The sequence below is a fragment of the Chiroxiphia lanceolata genome, chromosome 10 (genome assembly GCF_009829145.1).
Source record: "Chiroxiphia lanceolata isolate bChiLan1 chromosome 10, bChiLan1.pri, whole genome shotgun sequence".
Lineage (NCBI taxonomy): Eukaryota > Metazoa > Chordata > Aves > Passeriformes > Pipridae > Chiroxiphia > Chiroxiphia lanceolata.
This window is the reverse complement of record NC_045646.1, coordinates 17,109,963-17,123,348: the sequence shown is the minus strand read 5'-3', so window position 1 is coordinate 17,123,348 and position 13,386 is coordinate 17,109,963. Positions and strand designations below refer to the sequence as shown.

General features: G+C 40.7%; 1 protein-coding gene across 5 annotated transcripts in view; it reads left to right on the top strand.

The window, feature by feature from the left end:
* Positions 1–13,386, top strand: part of NYAP2 (neuronal tyrosine-phosphorylated phosphoinositide-3-kinase adaptor 2) — a 134,440-nt gene that overhangs the window by 103,051 nt on the left and 18,003 nt on the right. For all 5 annotated transcript variants that reach the window (XM_032697809.1, XM_032697811.1, XM_032697810.1 and 2 more), the window contains one exon: positions 3,473–3,576. In XM_032697809.1, coding sequence (XP_032553700.1) covers positions 3,473–3,576 — 104 coding nt within the window. The remainder of the gene's footprint in view (positions 1–3,472; positions 3,577–13,386) is intronic.

The following is a 13,386-nucleotide window of genomic DNA, read 5'->3' as shown; positions in this document are numbered from 1 at the left end:
GCTTGGCACTAGGCTGTCAGCCCTTGTCTGCATTGGAGTTGCTTAAAGCAGTGTTAGTTAGAGGCCCCTGGCTGTGGATGCAGAGAGGGTCCAATGTTTGGAGTGGAGTCCCTGGAGCTCCCTTTCAGGCAGGTTTGATTAGAAAGAGAAGACCCACAGGCACAGTGAAGCTCAGTGCAGAGATGGGGTGCCATGCTAACTTTATCAGGCTGGAGCTAGGTGGATTTTAACTTGAGTTTCCATGGACCCTGAGCAAATGGGTCCCGTTTGGGACAGATATTTACAGAGCCTTCCCTATGTGCTTATCAGGATTGCTGATAGAACTCAGCTTCACACCATAAATTATTGTCACAAAGAGGACTTCTGAAGACTACTCATTTAAGATGTTAATGCAGAGCTGTCTCAATATCATTCACAAGAGATAAACATGAATTAAACACTAGAAACCATCCTGAGATTTGTTGGCAGTAGTTGTTCTTCCTTTAAGATTCTCAACAGTAAATAGGAAAACCAATTTTCATTCCAGACTCAGAATTGGTGGCAATATTCAGGCCTTGCAGACAAACTGAAATGACCACTGAAGACATGAAAACCAAGAGATAAAGATACAGGCCATGATGGGATGGTGGACTTATGTATGCAAGAAGAATTCTTGCTAGATTTTAGATAGCCCAAAGCAGAACTATTTATTTGAAGTGACCATAACTTAGAAGTGATCAAAACCCAGATAGCCCCAATACAGTAAATGGTTGTCCATAGCTGAAAAATAACATGCTGCAGAATACAGAGCAGTGAATTGTGTTGCATCACTTATGCAACAATTTATGTATGGGTTTTTTCCCCCCAGTAGTGTGCAGTGTGAAGATGTTACTCAGACCACTAACTACAGTAGAATATAGTATTTCTTTGGTCTAAAAATATTGCCACTGAGACCAGTGGATATTAAAAAAATTCCTCCGACTACCCAACTTCTGAACTTTAAAAAAAAACCCTAAAAGCTAGATGAAGCCACCTCTGAAACACCTTTTGGTGAGAGTCACCATGGAAATCACAATAGTTTCCTTAATACTGTAACATATATTACAGGGAGATAAAGGAAGTTATACTTCATCTGTGTGTGATAGGTTTTATTTCTTTGATGCCAGATGAAAGGAGTCTCTTTGGCAAGAAAATGGTAATCTCTTGTTGTTGCACATAGATCCAAATTGGAAATTATGACACTTCTCCCTGCTTTCCTAAAGCAAAGAAAATAATTCAGAAGCATAGGCAGACAGTGCCTTGGAGTTTTTTATGTGCTGGGTGTCTGATTCTGCTTGTCACAGCAGAAACAGAATCTCTATTTAGCAGTACAGAAAAACAACTGAAAAAAGACTCAATTCCTGTCCTCCCTGAAACTCCAGCAAAATTCCAGGAGACGAGATATAATAATGAGATCCATTTTTTTTAATATATGTTACTGAAAAGAACAGTCAGAAATCTGGCACCCAGACAGTGTGAAATCAGAACAAAAACAAATCTAATCAACCTTCAGAGTAACTGCCCAAGTCCAAAAAAAGCAAACCAACAGATTATATACAAAAGGCAAGGTTACAGACGAGACCAGTCTGCTCCTTTCTGTGCCTGTTGCTGTGTTGACTCGTGGGATGTTTACAGACTGACTAGGAGTGAGTGGATTGAATAATGCATTCGATGAACAGCATAAATATTTTTGCTGCTCAGCCAGCTGGATGGTAACCAACCTATTAATATTTAGTTGATGAATATTCACCCATACAGATGTTTTCATTGGTCTAAGTGCTCTGGCATAAGTGGATAGCTCTTCTCCACACCGTGTTGAATTCTGAAATGTCTGAGGAAAATAAGCATTTAAGGTGACAATGAGAAATTATCGGTGAGATTGGAAGAACCCCTTTCAGCATGTTGCAGGTATGTGGAGTAATGTACCAGCTGTCCTCAAGTTTCCAAGGTGTGCCAAGTGACCTTAAGGGTGTGCTGGCGATAGACATCTTCTTCCTTTCAAACAATGGCCCAGCCAGTGGCTACTGATGATACTGGAGATCCACATAGGAAATAGAGAAATTAGTGTGAACAAACATAGGCAAGGTAGCAGTGTAAATGAGGCAGGAGAAAATAAATTTCAGACAGACATAAGAAAAAGACATGAGAAAATATGTGCTTCAGAGACAAATGTGCTAAACCAGGATTGCACAAGGCATAGGTCCTTCCTCTGTTCTTGAAAACATGAAATTGAATAGGAGGAATTCTTTGAACCTTACTTAAAAAATTAAAAATTCTTTAAATTCTAATGAGGTATGGTATTATAATTACTTGTTATTCCTGGTAAAGCAATACTATCAATGCTAAAAGTGAGAGTCTGTTATTGTACAAAGTGTGTCTGGAGAGTGCAAATGTTCTTGGTCTCAGTGTTTGCCCACTGAATAGAAAAAACAGATGCAGGGTTGGGAGGAAGGTTTATGAAACATGAGGAGAATAAACACATTGATCCGAGCCAAGTCATGGGTTGAGAGGTGTTTCCTCAACCATATAAAGGAAAGGCAGGGACAAAAGAATTTCTTGGGCAGACACAGGCAGACCCGTTTCTCAGGAAAAGACAGTTGTGGGGTGTTGAATGCTGGGGTAGCACGTGGGTGTCAGCATCTAAGCCTCCTGAGCTGTGTAGTCACCTCATGTCAGCATGCACAATAATAACCTGCACTGGAAATCAATGGGGAACCTTCTTAGAAATGCTTTCATGTAAAAGAGCAGAAGGAAAATTAAATAACTGTGTAATTTCTGTGCAATTCTTCTCCGAAATGGAGCTTTCTCTCAAGGTAACCTCTGCTTCTGTTATCACCTTCATTCTGGGTAGCTGACTTTGCCACTATTGGTGTTTTGATTTGTCTCCATTCTTCCTACATTATGTCTCTCAATTTACTACCACTGACATCAGATTTCCAAGTATTTTTGGTGTCATTCCAAAAACCCAAGTGTGACAGTATCCTCAACACTTCATACACTGCCTCTTTCATTTTCTGGCATTTCATGCTTTCCCTCAGCACAGTCAGTCTTTGGGCTGCCATGTCCCTCAGCTCTGAGAGGGACAGATGAAACCAGAAGCCGCTGTAACTCCCTTAATCACTGCTGTATTATAAGAGGGGTAGAAAAGGCACTGGGGGTGAGGCAACAAGAATGCTTCTTTTATGTTCTTCCTGTCTGTCTGCTGGTTTATGCTCTATACTTCAGCTTCAGAGATGCTAGAGCAGAGAGGCCAGGACATGGAATGGGTTCTGTCTTAATCCCTCTTCTTCTGATCTCAACTTCTGTTCGTGATTCAGTTAAATGCCTGAGATTTTAACTAGTAACCAAGCCTGGATTCTTCATTTCAAGGGAATCCTGCATCCAGCATTTTTCAGCTTACAGCAGCAGTAACCCACCTCCTGTTCACTGGTGTTTCTACTCTCTTCCTTTCCAGAGTCTAAAGCAAGCTGCAGATTAGGTCGGTCTGCATCCACATCAGGTGTGCCTCCTCCCTCTGTGACACCGCTCAGGCAACCCAGTGACCTTCAGCCGAGCCAGGTACCATCGTTAGCCAATCGTGAATGACTCCATGTGCTGCAACATGCCAAATGTTTCTCACCTCTGTGTCTGTCATTTGTTACAGTAAATGATTTTTTTGGGTTTTTGTCTTTATTTTCTGTGCTTGTGCGTGCATCTGTGTGTGCGCATCTCCCATTGGCAATGAAATTCCACTGGCCACAGCCAGCAGAATTTTCTTTGCTCTTAATTCCTTATATCTTTTTCTGTCTTCATTCTGTAATATAAATGTAGTAAAACTGTACTGTATGAACTGTCTGGGCTTTTTATTTTTTCATGTTTTCTGTACTTTTTTACTGTCTTGAAATTTATCAAACTTTGATAAATTTAATTTGTTTTTATGTAAATTTCTTTTAAATGTCTTGTCTAGAGCACTTACACCAATGTTTGTCAATGACTTGTACATACTTGACTTCTGCTCAGTTATACTTTAATATTTGTGCCAGTCTCACATTTGGTTGGAGCTTAATGCATGATTGTATTACACTGTGATTTATCACTGTCCTGAAAACTGCTCTTACAGCAAGTGATTTTGTTTAGTTAAGGCAGCTAGCCTCTCTTCAGCTGTAGACCATGTAATGCTTACAGGACTATTAAATAGTCCACTGTAGTTATATTTATTGTATATTATTAGGAATCAGAAAAACTAATCAAAGGGGCAACATCTCCTTTTATCTTAAACAGAGATACTTTTTTTTTCCTCATCAGAAACAAAACCACCACACAGAAAGAAATAGAAGTGTTTGGGTTTGGCAAGTTTCTCCAATAGAGAGAAAATGGAAAAGAAATAAAGACATGGGAAACCTATACTTACCTTTATTTTATATGCTAATACTGATACTGTAACATTTTGTTGCACAGACCTGTATTATTGGTTTGACAGAACTAACTGAGAGTAGCAATTGAGAGAAGAGGTTTCGCTTAAACGTCATGTGAATGCCTTCTGTCAAAGCACTCTGGTATCACGTCACTCATGTGTGCAGGCCCTCACATCACTGCATACGTGGGGGGTGTATGTGTGCACAAGGACACACGAACATATATGTATTTATGTGCACATGCATATATGTATATGCACACACACAGGCACTCTTATTTAGACGGCGAGTTTTCAGGGAATTAGTCCCCAAAATCCTATTGAACGTCTGTGAGGTTTGAGTGGAAAACTCCCTGAGGACTGCTTTGCAATAATCACATATTTGCATTGTTTGTAGCTGGGCGAGTTGCTTCTATAAGCAACTTGGCCAAAGTAAAGACCATAAGAGTAAGGTTGATTTACTCACTCCAGACAGCCAGCTACTTGTTAGGAAGGTAATATTTGGCCAGCCTAGTCCATAGAGGTTACCGTTCTGCAACCTGTATGAACTGATGCTATTGTATTACTTCTGAGCCCTGCAGGACACGAAGCCTGACAGAACCATGCACATTTCTAAAGCATATTGTACATAAGCAAATCAAATCCATAATGGAGATTCAAAGTGACGGCCCATTTAAATAACACGTCAAGTGTTCCTTCATCTAAGGAAGAAATTAGGGTAATTGCACTTCCAAAGGTTTTCAGTGTCCCAGTGTTCATGTAGTATATATTTTTGATTAAATGGGTCTTACAGCGGAGATGATGCTTTGCTGTTTACTCAATGGGAAAGGCACCTTGGGTGTTTTGAAGGGATTTCAGTCTCTCATTTTTATACTAAGAACTAAACAATAAGCCTCGAAAGCAGAAGCTGATGTGATAGAAGAGATAATGAGTCTCTTAGAAGCTGCAGCCAGAGTTCACTGAAGCTGTGGAGGGAAAATCCACCTCAATTCATACAGAAGAAAGGAACAAAGATGATAAGAGGAATTTTCAAGTGACTGTAGGAGGGTGATCTTGTTAATTGAATAATGTATGGTATGGTCATGACTTCATGAAAACCAAGAAAAACTAGTGCAAGCTTTCTCTCCTTAAGTCTTCCCTTCAAGCTGACAATATCTTATAGTCCATCTATTATGTTGCCATTTGTTATGATAACATAATTTTTAAAGGTGTTGATTTAACCTTGATTTCAGTGGAATGGCAGAAGTCCGATTATCTCCATGGCAGATAAAAACATTACTTTGATTGTGCTCTTTCAACACCTATTCCATCTAAACGAGCAAATAATCTGTGAGGGGTGAAATGTGTTTCAAATGGCTGGGTTGTTAGCCCATCCTCAATCTGACAGATTGTTGCATACAGGGTATCTATTTTCGTGTGCTGTGGCTATTGATTGTATTGATACTGGTTTCCTTAACCACATTGTAATGAGCAGTTAGACTTTCCAAAAGATTAAAAGGATACATTGTGTTATCCACCTCTTTGTCGATCAGATGGATGCAGCTGACATTCATACAGGGATTCAAGATCTGGGAAGGGCAGGTGGCTGTGAATTGGTTTTCTCAGATCTTCATGGATACCAAACTGATGGTTTTCAGAATGTTTAATTTGGGGAAAACGTTTTGGAACTGAGTTCTCAATGCCCATTGTTTTTAAAACAATAATTCAAAGAAGTGGTGAAGATGTTTAGTAACTAAAAATAGATTTGATCTAAGGAAACCTATATTATATTCCAATCAAATATTGGCTAACTATGTAACTATTGACATTAAATCCCCTATGCCTAATTTTCTTATTTTTTTGCTTGCTTATTGGTGTAGGAATTGTGAAGAGTAACCACTGAGTATTCACAGAACTTATTTATGGTGTATTGATGGTAAGCATTAGAGGGATCACTTATAAATAAACAGAAAGGGCTGATGATCAGAGAATTATGAAGCTGGTCTCTGATGGACAATACTTTAAAAATTCTGTAGATAGTATCAGAGAACAGTTACCAACATGCTGAGCCAGATAGAGAGCCTGCCATTCTGTTCTTAGTTCTGGGAAATGGGGAGAGCATTTGGAAAGAACTGATTGCAGGAAGCAGCCTTGGATGAAATCTTGAATTGTCTCAATTTAAAATGAAAGATAAACATAAGTTTATCTTGGAGCTGAATTTATTGATTGTGAAAGGACAAAGTTTAAGAAATTAAGGAAGTAGCAGAGGTAGCCAGGTGGGGAGCTTGGAAGTTTAGTATGGCAGAAGCATGAAATACTTTTGAGCTACAAAAGTAGCATATAGCCATATTTCCTAATATTCTTAATATAAATATCCTAAAGAGAGGAGTTTAAGTAGCAGAGAAGCATTCTAGATATCACCTATTGCCTCGTAAAGAAAGGAAAGAAGGAAGAAAATGTTAAAGGTGCAGGAGCAGGTCATGCTCATGTGCTAAACGATGAGCCAGTGGGGAAGATGACCTGCCTATCTGAACAGAGTTTTAGCTGGAATTCAGGAAAATAGGAGAGTTTATGAAGTTGGAAAGAAGAGACAGGCAACTCAGGAGGAGAAGGGTGTCATGAGGTTATGCAGGGAAAAAATCAGAAGGGTCAAGGCCCAACTAAAACATTATCTGTTAACTGCCATAAAAGACAATAAAAAATGTTTCTGAAAATATATTGGAAACAAAAGGAAGGCTAAGAAGAATCTCCATCCTTTATTGGCTGTGGAAGGAATCATAGTGACAAAGGATGATGAAAAGGCTGAGGTACTTAATGCTTTCTTTGCCTCAGTGTTCAATAGAAAGATGAGTTGTTTTCTGAGTACCAGCCCCCTGAACTGGAAGGCAGGGACAGGGGGCAGAATGAAGCCCCCATAATCCAAGGGGAAATGGTCAGTGAACTGCCATACCACTTAGATGCACATATTAGGATACAGTGCGTTTATATTAGGAAAAATTTCTTCACAGAGAGTTGTCAAGCAATGGAACAGGCTACCCAGAGAAGTGGTTGAGTCCATCCTACCATCCCTGGAGGTATTTAACAGATGTGTAGATGTGGCAGGGGACATGGTTTAGTGGTGGACTTGGCAGTGCTGTGTTAATGGTTGGACTTCATTATCTTAAGGCATTTTATAACCTAAGTGATTCTGTCATTCTATAAAGATTCTCTGGTGTTCACGGAAAGCTTACAGGGAATGGAAAAATACTCTAGAAAGTACAGCAAGTTATATCTTAGAGATAAGAATTGTCTGACTAACATTAGAGTTAGTAAAAGTCCATTTGTATTTGGCCTTTATATGGGAATGAAAACAGTCTTTTTTAGTCAAGTAACAGTCTTTTGTAGCCATCTAAGTGGATAGAGAACAGTAGAATTTAACAACATGTGAGGTTTATAAAGTACAGTAAACATCATGGTCCACAGATGCCCCAATAAATAGCTGCTCACCCATATTGCTGGAGCCTCTGTGTTGGTGCCTGAGGCTTCTGTACCAGGTATGGTCAGGTGTTTGCCCCTGTAGTGGTATATACTCAGTCCTGTCAGGGGACCCCCACAGTGAACAAAACTGTTCACTTGCGTAAAGCAAGCAGGATTTGGAGTCACAGGCATCACTGTGATACAGTTTCCTTGGCTTCCTATCATTCTTCACCTCAGGGTAACAAAGGATTACATTCTGTCGATGGGTTCAGACGTCCCTGTCGCACACAGGATTCATGTGCACTGAGCATGTCTGTCACAAAAGAAGAAAATGTTTCAAGCAAGCTGGGCTGTGGAAGTCCCTCTGCTGGAGAGCAGAGTGTCTCACATCCAGAGTTCTAATGTACATAAAATCATCTCTGATTTTATGTAGCACTGCCATGCTTCTCTAAAACAGTCTTCAGCACAGCAAAAAAGCCACTGATTTCCATTTTAAGAAAAAAGAGATGACATAACTATATGGATTTTTTTCTGCAAATGAATTTGCAGAAAGTGAGGTTCATTTTCATTAAGATGGAGACAGTGATTGGAAAATCCCATGTACTAAGCTGCATAGCAGCACAGTAGTGCATGTTTATAACAAAGATCCCTGGCCTGAAGGAAAACACAGTCTTTGAAAACAAAACTGCTGATAGCTAGAGTTTGGTATTTAAGCTTGTCTGCAAAACAGAGCCTATTTTCAAACAGATTTCTGCAAATCTGTGTACCTTATCTGCAAATGGGCAGCCTCTCTTCATGCTGCCTGTTATTTGCCTTTCAGTGGCCAGACAGTACTGTGCTTTTCTAAGGTATGCTATCTTAATTCTGAGGATGTGTATACCTCTTAAAGTCTGGTGTCTTCTTGTGGGGAAAACCGGGCAGTGATATCTAGCTCCAATTTAAGCAAGAAAAGAAGATTTAAACTTCACAGTGATGATCAAAGTAAAATCCAGAAGCCATGCTGAGATTAGAAGGAATAACTCAGAAGAGGGAATGAAGATACATGGACAGTTATGAATTATGGAGTTTCAACGTGCATTGAAGGAATGAAGAAAAAGCTAGAAAATATATCAGCATCAACACTGAATTTTTTTGTGGCTTCTTTGAAAAAAAAAAAAGTGCAGCTCAGTTCATTACTTCCCTGGTATCTACCTGAGCATTCAACAAGTTGAGATAGTACTTTTCTTTCCCCATATGACCTACCTACCTCTGAGTATTCTAAATCAGGGGTATAATACAGCTTTCCCATTGATGGTATGAAGAGAGGTGCCTGTAGAGCTGCTTGTCTGTTCCCTTGGACAACCTGCTAATTCAATTAATTAACCTGGAAAGCTTGTTGGGATCATTCCTGCCCTGTGTGTGTTAGAGGCTCCTGGACAGATAACAGTCATTATGATTTCCATTGCTGGTTTGTAGGCATTTATAGGTTTTCACACTCCATCCGTGGGCACTGGGAGAAAAAGTATGGATGTGGCTGGATCCTGCTGAAAGGTACGCTTTGATATGACACTTTTGGCACCTTCCCTCCTGCCCAGGGGAGCAGCCTTGGCAGCAGTGCTGGGAGAGGCTGGTGTCTGGTGCTGGTGTTTGACCTCTCTGACGGAACTGTGCTAAGGACATGAAAATCCAACTTTTGCAGAGTGGAGAAGCAAGAGACCAGGAGTTTTCCAACACAGTTTTTCCAATGTATTAATGTAGGTAGGGAAGTAAGAAGCAGATTTTTCACTTTGGATACGCAGCTGGGAGGGTTTGTCACTGTGTTTGTGTCCCACTGGCCTGGGACAGGTGTCATGCACGTCGGGGTGTGTGAGCAAGGACAGGAGGGAAGCCCCCCAGTACTGTTTGGGTCCATGCTGGAGGGGACCTGGGCAAAAATGCACTTTAGCAGCTGTTCAAAATGAACGATTTGGCTGATGCAAAAGGATTAGGGAAAGTTTTGTTTATCCTAGAGCCAGGGAAGAGAAGCTGGGTGCTGTGGGAGCTTTGACCCCCATCCCGCTGTGGACAGGCAGGCTCAGCCCTGGGCTGAGAGGGGGTCAGGCCCAGTCCACCAGCCCACCCTGCCCAGTGCAGCCCACTCCATTCCACCAGTGCATCCCGCATCCCAGATCCTACACCTGCAAGGAGGGCAGTGGCACACACCAGGGCTGCTCCCACCACCCCTGCCCTGAGCTGGGAAGGCAGGGAGGAAGGGAGAAGGAGGAGACTTGCTCCAGACTCCTTTATTAAATCCCCATTCTTCCACACAACAGCTTAGATAACATTTTGTTTAAGAATCAGGATTTCAGTGCCAACCAAAATGCAATCTGAAGGCACACAATGAAAAAAAAAATTCTAGCATTAAAACTGATGTGAGGCCTTCAGGGCAACTGTTATTTAATTTTGTACTCCAGCTGAAAAATCCCAAACACCCATTCTAATTATTCCATTTTAAAACAAAATCATGATGGAAGGGGAATACAACAAAGAAAAAGCTGAGGTACATATTTGGCTGCTTTCCACATGTGTCAATAGAGCAATACCTTGTAGTTTAAGGGCAATTTAAGGTCATTGTAAGAAATATACAAAGCTTTAGAGGAATAATTTAAAATTGAATTTTGACAAGTACTGAGCATTCTTCAGCAACACAGCTATGTATTTGTCTCATGTCTAAGTTAATAAATAACTCTGAATTGGGTCAACTAAATATCACAAACAATGCTCGTAATGTCTCTAGCCTTAGTTGTGTATATAAAGCATATTGTATTCTTTGTATGCCTTGTAAGCATTGTGGTCACCCTGTAATTAATGAATGCAAGGAGGGTAAATTGTTACCATTATGGCTGTAATTATTTTTGAAGGCACCTAGACAAAGTACTTTTCCAATGAATTGACATTATCATGCTTTAGTTGGCTAATGTGCATCTGAAAGCAAATACTCTGTGAGCATAAACAAAGCATCTGTGCTCTTCTATTGTTGTCAGCTTAAAGTTGCCATTTTCCCCAGCAGTAGTGTACAAGAGTTCAAAGAGTCAGAAAACACCCTGCAGTTGTCAGGCACTGTAGCAGAGCTGGGTTCCTGATTGCTGCAGTTAATGAATTCTGCTGCTGCGAAATGAGCACCTATAAATCAGGATTCACTGTTTCATATCTGATCACAGTAGTCTTTTTTTAACTTTCGTTATACATAAGAAATACAGTCATTGGAGGTAGATGGAGAACTCTGTGGACTGAAGTGCTCCTTCATCAAGTTTGAATGCTAGGGAAATGGTAACACAAAAAATAAAAGTGTTCCAGTAAGCGAACTTGTATGTGTTACATAGCATGAACCCACGTCAGTGCTCAGTACTGTAAACCTTTGCTAGATGCACTCCTTGATGAATCTCAAACTGGAACTAACATCAAACTCTGGTGATTCTGCTATTGTAGTTCTTCTAATGCACAAGGATTTGCAATGAAAGATCCAGCTTCTGTCATGCTTGGTGTCTTCACCAAAGGGAAAAAAGATCCCCTTGGGCTGCTGGTTAAAGATCTCAGGGGGCATGCCGTCCCACATTTGCATTCGAAGGGTGTATCTAACTACTGTGCTAATTGCCACTCTGATGTGACTGTCCCTCTTTTCTCCTCTAATTTTTCAAAGTTCTGAAAGTCTATTGTGTGTTTTGGACATAGAATAGCAAAACATATGAAACAATTCATGGAAGGGTGGCAATCGTTTTCTTCTCCCTATGTGTAAATGCCAAGTGTTCCCCTACAAGCCAGTGCAATGCCTCTGAGATGTCTGTTTCTGTGCTCCTGGAGCCAAGGTTATGGTTGTTCCTTTTTGATACTTGATCTTTTTCTTTATTCAAAATATATGTCCACTGTGTGGGAAGAGTCCCATACCACTCACTCTGTAATCAGAGCCCCATGGGGTTTTGGTTTGGACTTTCTATACACTATTTATTACTTTAGATGGTAGCTTCTATTTTTGCCCGAGAAACTATTCACTTAATGGGACTTAATTGCTCCTTATGTTTAACCATCCCATTTAATAAGGCTTGGGATAGTCACTGGATCCAAAACCTTCTTAATGTTGGCCACTAGGATCTACCACAATAATGATTGCAGTGTTGTCTAAAAGTCATAGTCATAAATAAGGTCCCTATGTTGGTAGACAATATGTGTAGAACAAAGACTGTTCTTACCCCAAGGATTTGTAAGGTCAGTGTAGATGAGAAAGTAGTTGCAGGTGGGAGTAGACTGGTAAGTGTGTGAGGGTCAGGAATTGTTTAAGGTTTGGTTTTTGTGAAATTAGAAAGTGCAAAAACTTTTTGGAGTGCAATCTACTGTATCTGTGACAGTGATTTTACATAGTTTTATATGTCACTGATACAATGAAATGCTTTTGAATGTCTAAAAGCAGAAAATCAGGCACATTTTATGGGACACTTTGCAAATGATGTCTCTCTCTCAAATGGCCCTCTCATGGAGAAGTCCTGCTCCTCCAGTGGAGAAGTCTTAGTTGTCTGTGTAGGTGAAAAAAAAGGAATGTGGGCATAGACTAATTCTTGTGGATGCAAGTTTTGCAAATAGCTGGGAGGAGGGAAATCTTCTGGGTCCTACCTGGGAGGATGGACAGCCATGGAAGAACCCACAATGGGGTACAGAGAGAAGCCTCTGGCACAGGCACTACACTGATGGGACAGGGGTCATCTTTTACCTTGAGATGATGTCTGGATTTGACCAGTGTGTGGCCTGAGGGTATTTGAAAACCTGAATCACCCAGGGCTGTAGGATTTTACTTTCTTGTTCAGGCTGCATGTTTGTAAGAGTCAGGGATGAGTCACACTGACTGCCACGACCTCGAAAGAAGTGCCAGGGCATGAGGCATGAGCTATGTCGTGCAGCATCACACAGCTGTCTGGGGAACTTGCACTGCTAAGAATCTGTGAGGGTCTGGACTTCCGAATACGCTTTTGTGCCTTTCTAAAGTGCAGCAGAGCCCCGTGCCCACGAGAGGGAGCAGTTGGATTACTTTACACAGTTCTGGGGGGTTTTTCCTGCAAAGACAAATCTCTTGCACACAAAAGCAAAATTCTGCTGTCGTCAGTCCAGCTAAATATGCTGTCAACATTTTGGATGAGAGCAACAAGAAGAATGTTAATGCTTTGGGGAAGGCTCCACATTGCATTGTGTTGAGTTTCAGCTTGAATCTGGTCTTACATAATAAGTGCACGAGTCCAGAGCAGCGCAAATCATTTCTGAATATGCAAACTGCAAATAAAGAATGCTTATTTTTAAAAAAAAAAAAAAAAAAAAAAAAAAAAAAAAAAAAAAATAATGAAAAGAAAATGCAAACCTTGAAGTGGATGGAATTGCCACATCTATCATCCCTCACCTCCAAGGCACTCCTGACTGATTGGCATGAGAAGCAAATGTGTCAAAGCTGTCTTCTGCTGGCAGACAAGTCTCCTGTTGGTCCCAGCATCTTTTCTTCCCATTCAGCTGGGTTGGTTGTGCAGCAGAAGCAGGCCAGTGCA